The sequence below is a fragment of the Pararge aegeria genome, chromosome 5 (genome assembly GCF_905163445.1).
Source record: "Pararge aegeria chromosome 5, ilParAegt1.1, whole genome shotgun sequence".
Taxonomy (NCBI): Eukaryota; Metazoa; Arthropoda; class Insecta; order Lepidoptera; family Nymphalidae; genus Pararge; species Pararge aegeria.
This window is the reverse complement of record NC_053184.1, coordinates 19650240-19665366: the sequence shown is the minus strand read 5'-3', so window position 1 is coordinate 19665366 and position 15127 is coordinate 19650240. Positions and strand designations below refer to the sequence as shown.

At 38.0% G+C, this 15127-nt stretch overlaps 2 protein-coding genes across 3 annotated transcripts; one reads left to right on the top strand and one right to left on the bottom strand.

The window, feature by feature from the left end:
* Nucleotides 1-3785: 3785 nt before the first annotated feature.
* LOC120623881 (glycine N-methyltransferase) lies at nt 3786-11021 on the top strand. 2 transcript variants are annotated; one of them, XM_039890160.1, is made up of 6 exons: nt 3786-3884; nt 5584-5804; nt 7164-7291; nt 7944-8203; nt 9183-9298; nt 9862-11021. In XM_039890160.1, exons 2-6 carry the CDS (start codon nt 5596-5598, stop codon nt 10028-10030), a joined length of 882 nt encoding a protein of 293 aa, XP_039746094.1. In that variant the 5' UTR covers nt 3786-3884; nt 5584-5595; the 3' UTR covers nt 10031-11021. The 2 variants fall into 2 exon arrangements, with proteins under 2 accessions (XP_039746094.1, XP_039746095.1); XM_039890161.1 differs by having other exon boundaries at nt 3786-3941.
* Nucleotides 11022-12416: 1395 nt separating this feature from the next.
* LOC120623911 (protein transport protein Sec61 subunit gamma) lies at nt 12417-14483 on the bottom strand. The gene is made up of 3 exons (XM_039890204.1): nt 14328-14483; nt 14147-14245; nt 12417-12968 (listed from the first exon to the last, which is right to left on the bottom strand). Exons 2-3 carry the CDS (start codon nt 14238-14240, stop codon nt 12856-12858), a joined length of 207 nt encoding a protein of 68 aa, XP_039746138.1. The 5' UTR covers nt 14241-14245; nt 14328-14483; the 3' UTR covers nt 12417-12855.
* Nucleotides 14484-15127: the final 644 nt, after the last annotated feature.

Below are 15127 nucleotides of genomic sequence, written 5' to 3'. Positions count from 1 at the left end.
CTTGAATGTTGAATGAACCGCTTGAATGCTACCTGTGACCTCACCTTGCAGACTTCACACTCCAGACGGAGGACAATTTTATTTGTGGTTTGCGCTTTTTTCTTGAAGATTGACTTCGACTGGCCACCTCTGCTGTTTACGTCGTAACGTCTTCTACTCTGCGCAGCGTGCTCCTTTGATGAAAATCCGATAACGTGTTTATCTGCCCTTACCACTTTAGACTGCATCATTACATTAGGTGTGACAACGGCTTCCTTGTTGTCATTAAAAAATATTTACAGATCCTGTGGGAACGGTTTGTTTCCCTGGGATAAAAGTAGCCTATGACCTTACTCTCCGTCCTTTCAACTAACTCTACCAATAACCAATTAGATTGGTTGCTTAGCAAGGGCGTAAAGTAAGAAGAAACAAACACTTTCGGATTAATAATATTAGAATGGATATTTTAAGAAATCACGTAAGCAATAATTGTTACACTAAAGTCTTTAGATAGTTTATCTCCCATAAGTATCTTCCGATGGCGGGTCACGTTTGGGTCAAGTTGCTTATGATACGGCCACTGACAATGCGATCGAAAACCGTTTCAAACCGGACTGTTGATAACGAATGGCACGTACATTGAAGACACCGAAAAATTATAAGGCTTCCTAGATATCTACTTACTATCATTCTTTTAAATTTAAACGCGAAACTTATTAATTTATACTCACGCTAGTCATGTAAAAGTACTTTTTAGTTTTATAAATGTTATCTTTTTTACTGTAAGTTTAAATTAAAATTGATAAAATTTTTCAAATTCAAATTCAAATTCAAATCTTTATTTGCGGGATTGCAGGTTTACAAATTTGATCTTATACTAAAACATAACAAGTTACGTGCTACAATCTGCCATTCTATGGCATGCAAATTATAATAACAACTTAATTATAAAATTATTTTTCCAATTTATACAAAATGAAATGAAAATTTTACGCACTTATTCTCTCTTATTAAAACATAGCACTAAGAAATTATGAAAAGCTTGTTTACATTATAAGACAAGTCTGACGTTGATAGTAGGTACATAAGTCAACGGTGAAGGAAAACGTCGTGAGGAAACTCGCATGCCTGAGAATTCACAATGATGTTCTTAAAGGTGTGGGTAGAGTCCACCGATCCGCATATGGGCAGTGTGGTAGACTACGGCCTTAACCCCTTCTCATTGTGGAAGGAGGCTCTTGCCCTGTAGTGGGCCGGTAATGTTTTGATATGATGCTGATATTATGAAAAGGGGGACCTAAGCGATGGAATATTTTTAATAGATATTGAACACTTTTATCCACATCTTTTTCCTGAGAGATAGCTTTACTTTTAGAAGAAAAATAAAATAGTTAAAATATACGTAGTGACAACCATAACATCAACGTAGTGAGTATTGTATTTCCCTCTTATGAGATATGTTGTTTTTAAGCGGTTTGTGCCGTGTGCTGCCTGATATTTCTAACAAGTATTAGGCCCGCCAGGCTGCATTGGAGCAGCGTAGCGGGTCTAATCTTTAAACCTTTCGTACAGGTGCCAAGAAGTACAAGCCTTAAATAGACTAAAGATATCAATTATATTCTGTAGGTATTATAATATTAACTGAGAGTGAATTATATGGCAAAATAGTAGATAATTGTTATCGGATGACGTGTGATCGAGATTATTACGAGATCCAGAAGCATGACGAAGCAAACATCAAATTAAAAATGGAAAAACTTAGATGTATATATACGAGATATACCTACGCCAATATATCGTGACCATAATTTCTGTTTTAGTCCTTGCACATTCCTTGTCTCACCGTAAAGCTGCAAGGCATGAGTGAATAGGCATTTTCTTGGAAGAGTCAAAATCTGTTGACATTATCCCACTGTGAAGAGTAGCCTCAATTATACCACTACGTGCCGGTGACCCACTAGACATTTTACGATGACACTGGTGCCTCACTCGGCGTGTGATGACTATGCTCGCAGTATCTCTACATAATCAATCAGAAATGAAGAGATCCGTGAAAACACAATAATAATAATAATTCTTTATTTGGTAACTATGACCCATCTACACTATTACATAACAGAATAATTAAAAACAATAATAAGTAATCAAAAACATTATATGAGATATTAATATTATCTAAGTATACAAAATAGTTAAAAAAAGGTAATAGTTATAAATAACGCGTCGCGAAGCTAAGGGAGCAATGGGAGGGGCACACGGGGAACCGATGGACGTTAAGGTCCCAAGGTGCTCGGGTGGTAATCTCGCACCGGTAAACTAAGCGTTAGTAAATTCCGACGAGGTGAACAGATGATATTAAACGAGTGGTAGGGAGCCGCTGGATGCAAGTGGCACAAGGCTGTGGTATTTCGACCTTCCTACAAAAGAGTAAGTCAGTTGTGGACATCCATTAGTTGACATGACAATGATTTGTCTACGGAAGTCCTATCCAAAATTTTTCAAACTTTTCCTTGGATTATCCTCGACAGACAGGCGAATACTTTATTTAAAACGTAAGTTACTGTTTATTTTAATAATCAGAGGCAGTTCCTCTCAATTGTGTTATATTTGATAAAGTGGATGGTTTTCTTGAACTTGACTGAGACCTGAGAGCAATGCGCGCTCGTAAAGTTACAGCGATATTACATAGATGTTACATCACTCAGTAAAAACAACATGTCAACACATTTATGCGTCCGGAATCATGAATTGACGTTCACATACAAACAGTTGTGATGGAAGTTTGTGCGTAATATTATAAACCACTGAAGCAAGATTTTTTTTACAGTTATAAGGTTATAAAGGCCGTGGACCCACCATGGTAATTACAGAACCCTCGCCTATAAAAGAGCAACACTCGCAGGGCATGCAAGGAATGCTATGAAACAAAGTGCGTCTCTGTGTCCATCAACCTGAGGCGAATTTAAACTCTCTCAGTCAACTCTAAAGTTTGATAAATATTATGACCCTGCAGCCATAGCGATGGCAAACAGACAGGTAATACACAATAAAATAATCATAAACTCTGACAGCCAAACGGTTCTCCGTTCCCTGGCCAGCAGCTGCACAACCTCGAGTCTCATATACGACTGCCACTATTCCAGAAGTCCTCAGCAACCTGGGCGGTATGCTGGGATTCTGGAACGAGCTTGGATGACTGGAGTAGCGAGCAACAGTGGCAAATTTCTACGTACAACAAGCGAAGCGCTTACGTGCGGAAACCGCCCAGAGAGAAGAAGAAGAAGAAATATTATGACCATACTCGTCAATAGCTTACTGAACTAAAGACCTGTTCCAACGGGGAGGTTTGCCCAAAATCACCACGCTGAGCAGACGGGTTGGTGATCGCAGTAGATGGTAGCACAGCACAGAGGTGCTGCTGCCTGCTGCTTTTCTTTCTTTCCCAACTTCTGTTTAACCGTGTTTTTAAAGATTTTGAACTAAGATTTTCGTGGTTAATCAACATTTCTTAAATATAGTTCAACGGGTACATACCACGATAATATTTTGGATTTTTCGATATTTCGACCCAGTTGCATGGATCGTGGTCAAGACGGGACATTCACACGTGGTCAGTCCCGTCGTGACCACGATCCATGCAACTGGGTCGAAATATCGACAAATCCAAAATATTATCGTGGTATGTACCCGTTGAACTATATTTAAGTAACCGTGTTTTTACAATTAAAGCTTTCGAAACAAAAAATTATTATGATTGTGCAGACAGAGTCGCACTGGATCTCTTGTCGTCTGTAACTGTATCGGATACAGCCTCACTAGTAAACACGCCTGCGAGCGCGGCACTCGCCTTGCCAGATTGTGATTTGTGTTCGCGGCAGCACGTCACTTCAGACCGTAAAAAAATTGTAAGTGTTGTTTTCGTACCAAATCACTGATCTGCCACTGACCTCGTCTCACATAGGGTATGTGGATTCCGTGTTTAGATCCTCTGAACCTCAATTTATCGGGCTTTAACGGTTATTAAAATACATTAGAAAAATATGTTAAAATTGACCTGGAATAACTAGGTGTGCCAAGTTGGAGTACATTAAATTATAAGCTGATAAACGCGGCTAAGTTTGTTGCGGACTCTGGAACCCTCCAAGCTTTAGTTTTAGGTTTGCGAATGTAATTAGGTATTTATCTCAATAATGGTTACATATAATATGTATGTACAGACGCTTCATAAGTGCCTGTAATAGGTAGAATAAATAAAATATTTTTGAGTATTGATTTTTGAAAGGTGAATACATAATAATTTTATCTTGAGGATTTAGCAAATATCCAAAATAACTATTGCGGAGATGAAGGCAGAATTAGTGTTTTCTTTACAATTAATGTGATTTGTATCGCTGTCAGTGTTAGCTAAGCACTGTATTCTGTATACGAAATACTGTGTCTAGTGAAAGTCTTCGGTTGCGGCTAGTTACCTAAGTCTTGCTTAGATTTACCTACTCAAGTTTAACGCCGCTCCCAGCTCGGGATAAAATATATGACGTAGATGCGTGAACCTAATTCGGCATGCGATTTCCACTTGGCTCCCTGGACACTACGATATTCATGTGTTACCATAAACTCTTACATAAACTACTAAAAACCAACTCAAAGAAAAGAGTTTTACGCATGGATGTCTTATTTTTCAATAAAGTTTCGGCCCAAATTCCACGTGAAAAACGTTATGGATTTAGGTAATATTCAAACAATAACTCAAACGCACACACATATGTGTTAATGCGATTTCACTTATCTTTACAATTAGTTTGAGTTGTCAATTACATTTTAAGTGACTTTTATATAAAAACAATAGATAGGTACACAAATACAATTCCATGCATGATGCAGCATGGTTTCTCTTTCCACTCACTTCCATTTCATTACCCGTCATCTCACTTTATACTACTTTTACACGAATATTATCTTATACACACATCATTCTCTCCTTTGGTCTTCGTCTACTTCTTTTTTAATGTTGAAGATATGTCATAAACCAGTGGGAGGCTCCGACCCTTGCTAGTTACCACCGTATCGACAAAGATGTGCCGCCAAGCTATTTAGCATTAACGATATCGCGTAGAAAACGATAAGGAGATGGGAAGACAATATCTTACTTTCGTCAGAGAACGCTAAAAAGTGGTGGCATAACAACACTAAAAAAAGAAAAATATTTACAGATAATACAATTCCAAATTCATTTATTGTTGTTTGTTTGTTAGCCAAGTTGGCTAACTTTATAAGCACTTTTGAAATGTCAAGTCTGTCTGTTTTTATGACTCTACCACCGGATCGGAAGGCAGATTCCTTCAAGAACCCGCCAAGAAACTCAGCAGTTGCTCTATTCAAACATAGAAAATATTCCAAACATAACTCTACTTCATATTTACTAAGTAGGTGTATCTCCTTAAATAAAAGTAGATACGATTTACTCCAAAGAAATGGTATGAAATTACTAAGCCGCCGTACTCCTAATGAGTTTGCTCGATACCATCTTAGACTGCATAATCGCTTACTAGCTGAGAATTCAGATAAGGGCTACCTTGTAGTGGAATAAAAATAAAAACATTTCAGTTTCAGTGAACAATGTCGGCGGACAAAGTGTTCCATTCCCGCTCGCAAGGCATCCCGTCCGAGGGGGTGAAGGACCAGTACGCGGACGGGAAGGCGGCTCGCGTTTGGAAGAAGTACATCGGAGACAGCAACCAGCGCACACAGAACTACAGGGACTTCCTGTCTGGCCTGCTCAAGAAGCACGGCTGCGTCAGTGTACTGGACGTGGCCTGCGGAACTGGGTATGTACCTTGTTCGTCTGCTTGAAATCCTATTGCACGATACAGAACCAAAATTAAAGTAAGAAGCATAGCATAGTAAGAAGCATTAGTAAAAAGGAGGCCTCGTCGCTAAAGCTATCTTTCCAGACAACTTTGGCGCGAGGAAATTCGTACATTACAAAAAGGGTAAAACGTGACTCTATTACTATAACTCCGTCTATCCGTCTGTCTGTCCGTCTGTTATAGGCCGTATCTTATGATAGTTAGACAGTGGAATTGTCACAGATGATGTATTTCTGTAGTCGCTATAACAATACTAAAAAACAGAAAAAACAAATTAAACGGGCCCCTATATGAGACAGAGAAATGATTTTGCTGTTTTTATTGATAATGGTACGGAGCCCATCGTGCACAAGTCTGACTATCACTTGGCCGGTCTTCACTATGGCCATCACACAAAGAATTAACCAGACCCCAGACGTTTATCCATCATCTTTTATGCGGGATAATTAATAGGCGTTTGTTTTTTATTTTTTAAGTTGATTATTATCAGAACAATAGCTGTATATTATTTAATTTCAATGAGATATCAGCGTTATCATTATTACTAAGTCTTAATTAGCAAATAGCAACGTGGAGATAGGAGAATAAGTTGGTGACCTCACATCTTGTTTATATGACACAATATACATGTCAGAAGTTAAGTTTTATTTTTCAACGAAAATAATATTTACTTCACTCGGAAAGTTGGAAGTTCATCAACGCACATCGCAAGCAATATTATGCAATTCAGCAACGTATTCTTTAAACGCTTTCACGCTAAGAAAATCTTATACTACCTATATGCGATCATACAATCGAAGTTAAATTGAGCCATGGTTACCGCATAGTCATAAACATGGTATAACGTCGAAGTAGCAAAGCAGTGTTTTTACGCTTTTAACAATGAAAAGATGCTGTTAGTTGAACTGTAACAAAACCCATCATAACTAGCTCGGAATTATGCCACGTTTTAGGGGTTAAGGCTAACTTTTTGAGTCATAATACATCTTTTTTATTGGTATTTTCAAATAAATATTGTTCTTATCACACTATATGTTCTTTACAATGACACAGAATCCGTGACTTAGCTTAAACATTCTTTGATTTTAAACAACGCATAGTAGGTGTACATTACTTATATGGATTACGGACGAGCTCAAAAAGCGAGAGTACTACTATACTGTGTCAAATGTTTTGAAACAGTGACTAAAAATTGTATTTACCTACCCTCTAGAGATCCAAAGCTATTCTTCAATAGTCCAGACCTGATTTATTAAAACAATCTGAACTTCTCAAGTACCTATTAGGTTCGGGTTTCAATGGACAGAATTATTTCAGAATAGACTCAATGATGCTTCTCGACGAAGGATTCAAGGTGGTCTCCGTGGATGCTTCAGACAAGATGTTGAAGCACGCGCTCAAGGCGAGGTGGGAGAAAAGGAAGGATTCTCAGTATGATGAATGGGGTACGTGCATAGTTAAGAGAATGGTAGAATTAGATGGTTCCATCCTTTTTTCACTCACAATAAAAGTTGTATCATGATCCAACGCACCAATATCTACCATGTTGCGTTGGATCTGAGCAATTTCATCTTTTGATACCAGATATTCCCTCTAACTAACAATGCAAATAGCTGGTTGTACCTACCTACTAAGCCCACCCATTTTTTTTTACTAAATGTGCTAATATTAATATTTTAACCTGTTAGAACTATGGCATTTGTACCCCATCAGCTTCTACTTATACATGACGTACCGCAATCTTACAAACAAACGTCCTTGACCTTGACATCACGTCTTTATCATCATCTTCATCACCTGCAGACCATTTTGGGCACGGAACTGCTCTCTCATCACAATTAATTAAATTGATCATTGTAAAGTCAACATCTCCTAAAGATGCTCCGGCGTCGCGTCGGAGCGAAACGTGCGTAGAGGGTAAGTTCATTGCCGAAGATTTGTTTTGTGTGGAGTATAAAGATTAAAGAAATTATAAATTACACCATACAGATTCTCCTGCTTTTCGCGGTAAGTTAAGCTTAATTTTCCTAGTTTTCTTCATTGATGTATTTTTAAAGTGTCCCAATGGTAACAAAAAAACGTCTTTTACGGTTTTAGTAATCGAAGAGGCCAGTTGGCAGACCTTACCGCAGGACGTACAAGGATTCTTACCCGGCGCGTCATTCGACGCAGTCATATGCCTCGGGAACTCGTTTGCCCATTTGCTGGACGAGTTCGAAGACCAGCGGACGCAGAAAATGTGCTTACGCAACTTTGCCAAGGTCCTGAAGCCAGGAGGACTCCTGTTCATAGACCATAGGAATTATGACGCTATGATCGACAGCGGAGCAACGCCCGGTCACTCGATTTATTATAACGTGAGTAAAATATTGAGATATTGGGTTATAGCTCAAGCGTCCAGTAGTCCTCGTACAAGGTTGCATCATCATCATCATATCAACCCATTACCGGCCCATTACAGGGCACGGGTCTCCTTCCTGGATGAGGAGGGGTTATGGCCGTAATCCACGACGCTGACCCAGTGCGGATTAATGGGCATATTATCCGTGGAGGCGGTCAATATTACGAATAAAAATTATAAGACAGCTAGTTTCCGAACGTCTTTTATGTATGATTGGAATCTTAAAATTAAGAAAATGCAGAAACCTTGGTACACGACTAATATTGAAGAAACAAAAACCTAGTAGTGTTTCTCGAACAAACGGTTCGTCACTCTATACATTTTAGTGCGAGCTGGAGCTAGCAAAATTCCGCGGGTGTAAAGTAAGACATGCGCGGGACGTTTTCACTGTTTTGGACCCAATGCACAGCCAACAATAATGGCTGAATGAGGAGGAGGTTCTTAATTCAATGATTGGAATCTACACGCCAAAGCGAATGCGTGTTTTATAGTATCTAATAACATATAAGTATAATAATCAAGCCCAAACCGATGTTCTAAAGTTGGAAAACCATCGCCTGAAAACAGCAACACAACGCAGGGCATGCCAGGAGCACGTTCTTCAAAGTGCCACCCTGTCTGTGTTCATGAACCTGAGGCAACTTTAAGCCTCATACGCCTGTATTACACCGGCAACCACGCTTTTCAGACCGGAACACAGTGCTGCTTAAAGACAGGAATAAGCATGGCGCTAGTACTTCCCCGGACGAGCTCAGACTCATTTCGTACTACTAATAATTTCCTACCCGTATTTCAAAGGTTTCCTAACATAGTTTACCTTTTAAATAAATTGTTACTAACTTTTTAAATTTTAAATTAATTATGGACCGTGGTCAGAAAAAAATACTTTATTATTATATTGAAATTCGTATACTTATATGTCATGGATCTTTCAGTGCAAGTACCCAGTGGATATCAAAACGTCGGTGCTGGTGGTGAGAGGCAAGCCCGAGCTGGTGGCTCTGGACTACTGCATCGATGCCGCCGAAGACGGTCTCACCACTGAGAAGAGGTAGGTTCCTATATATACTATTTTTTTTTAAAAGCCCGAAATGTTTGTGTCAAACATTATAATGACAGCTCAATATGTGTATTCAATTTATGTATGCCTTCGCCCAGGCTTCCCAACTTGCGCGTCGCGGCGCTCTGGTGCGCCGTAGAAAGTACAGAGATCTTCTGTTAACAAAAACGACACCAATTATTAAATTTTTTGACTGTCCCACGCTTTGAAAAATTGTGTGAAGATCACCGAGCTCAACCATCAAATTGATGCACTAGTTTTATTTTTTTTAATTCATTGATAAACGGTATGTTAATTTTTTCAAACAATAAAAAAAACAACCGGCTAAGTTTGTTGTGGCCTTCTTTTTAGACCAGGGCGCGTTTAGACTTTTTTGTGTGGTGGAGCTTTAGTTTTAAGTTTACGAATTTCGTTATCGCCATCTACTCATTTCTATGTCATAATTTACATGCAATGTACGCATCAAAAGTGCCATCTATGTGCCTATTTGAATAAAGAAATATTTGACTTGATATCTCTGTTTTCGCGCTAATGTTGCTGTCGCCTGCTTCCAGCGAATTCCGCCTGTGCTACTTCCCGCACAAGTTGGATAGCTTCACGCGCATGCTCGACGAGGCGTTCGACGGCCGCGCAAAGCACAGCATCTACGCCGACTTCCAGCCACTCGCGCGCGTGTCCAACCCGGCCTATTACATCCACGTCATGCAGAAGGCTGGGGATTGACCACGACAGTTCTAACACTATAATTATACCTATAAGAAGTTTATAAAAATGTAAATGTGCTCAGAACATGTACAAGAAAGCTGACGATATCCATACGTTTCTTACTAATATTATATCTGTTTATTGCGATTTTTTTTACAATCCGCTGGGAAGCGCTAATTTTGTCTTTTCAACCTAGACTCTATGCCAAAAACGTTATCTGGTTGCTCAGTTAACAAACAAACACATTTTCGCATCCTGGCTTATAAGTAAATGCAAAAGTGTGTTTCTTTATTTGTTTGTCTTTAACCAACGCCTTAACTAAGCAACTAGTTAACTGGATTTTTAGCATACAGTTAGTTGAGAAGAAGAGCAACATAGGCTACTCTTGTTCCGGGAAAAACATAAAATTCCCTAGCTGGTTTACAGGAATAATCGTATTTTTACACCAAATATCGCAATTCCTTCACGTCCTGAGAAAAAAACCGCACGACTCTATTTACTTAGTTATTAAATAACTCAGGACTTTATTATGATGGGATCTGGTAAAAATCGGGAACCGGGATCTTTTTGTAAAGTAAAGAGGTGAACTTATGATCTTCACGATCTGAGCTGAGGCGTTATGGTTACATCAGCTTTCTTGCGTCGGGAGTTTAACACAAAATAAGTACAACCAAATTTAGTACAAATAAGCATCGGCTACCTAGTTTTAAGCTAGTGGCTTTTGCTGTATTATTTTTCTATCTTGAAAATGAAGAACTGGGGGAATCGCTCGCAAGCGGCTTGCCTTAGAGTGTCTTCAAAATTTATTTTTTTCAAGTGGGCCTACTTTATTAGCAATTTTGAAACGTCAAGTATGTTTATGTTAACCTTACCACCGTTCCGGAAAGCATATTTTTAGCCTTTTACCAAAGACGTCTTCGATACTTTACCTAAAGCCTGAAAGGTAACTTGTAAAAGCCAAGCGATTTTATATTTGTTGTTATTAATAAAAATCTTTAGAAAAATTGTTTACAATTGTTTTGTTTTGTTTTTATTTAAATAATACTGATACTTCGTTCGACTTATATCTTAAATATTTCTTCATCATCACATCAAACCATTACCGGCTCACTACAGAACACGGGTCTTCTCCCACAATGAAAGGGGTTAAGTCCAACACGTTGGCCTAGTGCGGATTGGTGGACTTCCAAACACCTTTGAGAATATTATGTTGATCTCTCAGGTATGCAGATTTCCTCACGATGTTTTCCTGCACCGTTGAAACCAGTGATAGTTTAATTACTTAAAACGCACATAACTTACAAAAGTTAGAAGTGTATGCTGGGATTCGAACTCTGCCTCCGAAAGTGAAGTCGAGATACCTAATGCGCTATCATCGATTTTTCTTGCTATGTCATAAAGTATTTTTTTTCTGATGTCTCTAATTTATCATCACCTTATTAGCGTCCCACTGTATAGGAGAGAGAGTTTAGAGCCTAGACCCACCACGCTGCTCTAATGCCGCTTGGTGACCTATATCCACCTTATAAAATGGAAGCCTAAATGGACCTTTTGCCTTTGGGCATATTATGGTGCGTAAATCCCATTTTTTTTAGGATTTTAACGTCTTTGGAATAAATAAGACATTTTTACTTTGGTAAGGCACGTAGATCAAATAGATTTTTATTTAATTTAAATGGGAACCATGCAATTTATAGTGATCTACTCTTTACCATTAAGGAATTCTCAACTTTCTTCTCCATCACTAAAGACCATATACAAGGCGACCAGGCAACTAGTAAAGTCCGAAGGTATAACCTATTAGTTAAATTGTAAAATGCCAGGATATTACTTAGTCTTTGCTTCTGCTTTTTATATAAAAAAAACTAGTTATCTCACCTGGTGGTAAGTGATGGTGCATTTTAAGATGGTAGCGGGCTAAGCTGTTAGAAGTATGGAGGTCAGGCATATGAAACCCATCGGTTTCAACACATCGTATTGGGAATGCTTTATTGCTTGGCGGCACGTCTTACTCGCCAGGCTGCTAACCAGCCACGGCCGAAGCCTCCGACCAGACGAGAGATTTAGAAATTTTTTTAGTATCCCAAATGAACCCTATTGGGAATCGAACTTAGGACCACTATTTATTTAGAACTCTCTACCAAAGATCCATCGCCAGAGAACAAACGTCAATAGACATGATGGTGAATGGTTATCATGGTATCAAAAGCTTATAGCATGGTACTTAGCTGATTTTAACAGTATTTTTTTAATAATGTAAGAGTATTTGCAAGAGCTGTTCTAAGCATCGATAGTTGGCGAACAAATTCTGATCAAACTCGCAGATCAATTTATTATTATGGCGGCAGGTATTGAAAAAAATGTTCCATAAATAAAATAAAATTTATATTAAAACTAAAACAAATATTAGAAAATGAAATAATTTATTCTAATACAATGATAAACTGATATTACAATGAGAATTAACTTAACACCAATCAACACCGGAGAGCTTAAACATACACAAACCACAGCTTGGCTATCATACAGTTAACAAACTAAAGTAATTTAACAGTGCAACAGCAGTATATCATATCTTTGTTATTAGCATGGAAGCGCAATAACCTGGCTCTATCAGGTCAGGTTTTACGCGCCATCATACAGAAAGGCTTAATCACTTGGCAGTAAAGCTTTGAGCAGTATTCCAGTCGGACCAAAGCTGTTTTGCTTACTTACTTTGTTAACCAATGTGCTATAAGAACAACTTGCAATCTCCGCTAAGATCGCAGCTTTTGAGGTTGCATTCCAAACTGTATGACAGCTAAACTGTGGTACAAGATAACTATAAACTAGAGTAGCTTAGCCTACGAGCCGACAATAATGTTGTTGATGGGGATGTGGATCAGCTTCACGAAGAAGCCAATGAAGCCCATGATGCAGAAGCCTATCGCTGTGGCGATGGCTATTTTCTGGAATTCTGGAAACAAAAGCAATATAATATTAATTTTGTTTATCAATGCCACTTCCAATGGAAGAGTTGGTAATCACAGTAGATGGTAGTAATAGCACAGAGGATGCTGCTGCCTATTCTCAGATTTATGCCTCTAATCATTTTGTATGCCACCAGCAAGAAAAAGATCTGTTATGGCAACTGTGTTCTGATCTTACGTCACCAAACGGCACAATTCGATAAAAGATATAAGAATGTGTATCTTCATCATCCCCAGAATGTTTATATCCCACAACTGGGCACCAACTTTCTTATTCATAAGAGAGGGGTACACAGCTTTGACCCACCCCTCTGTTTTGGACATCCACAATGTGGATGGACTCTTCATTCATATGAATTGGGAAATAAATATTCTTTGGAAAATTGGTAAGTCAACAACTTTGGAATTCATAATGTTCAATTATGATTATAAGCTCGAAGGAAATGCACATTCACATGCAATGTGCACAGCACAGTGACAGAAGTTGAGTTAGAAATCAAATAACACAGAAATGCTGCAATGTGATGCAGATGTCGAAAATTATTCTTACAACAAATATTGCATCCGTGATTTGGTTGAATGTTAAACTAATTGAGATATTAACAAAAACACATACAAATTTTTTCTCACTATAATTTTTAACATTTAAACCAATCTGTGAATTGGAAATTTTATTGAAAAAGTTTGTCAACAAATGATTAGGCATCTGAACCAACTTTGATTACTTTAGTTAATCTTTGCATTTTGAAAATCACATTTTAAATAGATTAAAATTTGCTACACATTGATTGTACAAAAAATCTAAAAACATTTATACAAAAATACTTGATCAAACTGACTAGAACCTAGACCAGAATGTTAGTTTGATATAACAATATACTTTGATGCACTAGAGCATAAATGCAATTTTAATCCGCTCACATATAGCATAAACCAATAATTAAGTGCTAAAAGGAGTAATAACATATTTTTATATTTATTACTTTCACTTTATAAATGAGATTTAATAAAATTTGTTTCAAGTTAAATTTTGCTGCGAACCAGCAATTAAAGCTCTTAATGTTAACACAATACAATTATTTTATTCCAGGAAAATTGCAATCACTTTTGATTAACAACACTATAAGACAAAAATTTGAAAACATAACAATTCAACTATTCTTACCTTTTCTGTCGGGTTTTGTGCATCTTCTTACTAATCTGATTGAGTCTTTCGCAAATTGCTTGCCTGGCTCTACAAATTTAGCGATTTGATCCATTTTTTCTAAAAAAAAAATTATACAAATTAGATTCTGTTGGGATTTACAATACTTTCTTTAATATTCTAGAAAAGTAGACATACTTACTATAATTTAATACTTCTCCTAATTAGCACTATTACAGATTGATCCGATAATTTCTTGCGAATAAATTTTAACAAATTTTACAAGTGAGAGTCAGTGGACATCCGTGGAACAAAAATTGACAAGTCAAAGCAGCGAACGTCAGCCACGTTTCGACGTCGCACGTCACGTCACCATCTACGTTCGGATACATTTTATATGCATTTCACTATTTCTATTTAAAATTATAATATATCGTTATTTATGTCTTGGCTTTGTACCATTTAAAGTAAATAAAAAGTTGACTTAAAATTAGAAGTCAAATTTTTAGTACGTCAGTGCTAATAAACAAATAATAGGTTCACAATCCGGAGCATCGTTTCCAAAAGTATGGAGGATAGCCTCCATATCCAAAAGTAATACTACCTTACATTTTATCTTTTGGCCCAATCAAGTTAGGCCAAGATCGTTAAGGGGTGGTGTAAAGTAGCCGTTCAATACATGCTCCGTTGTCGGTTACCAGCTATATTAGAACCCATTGTTTTGGCACGGAGCGATGGCAAGAGACCTGATGGTATGTTCGTGCTCCGTGGAGGCTGGGAAGGTCGCTTGTGTAGGATGTCACGTGTGTCGATACTCTAAATGAATCACACGCGACCTCGTCATTGTTGGGTGGCGCTGTTAACAGTGCCGAGCAGGCCAACAGGTGCAAATATGAAAACCTTGTTATCAATTTTGTGCCAGAAGAAACTTTGGGACCGTGTGGGCTCGCTCTCTCAGAGGAATTAAAAGGGGCAATGCTACCAGCGTCTTAGGTACTATGG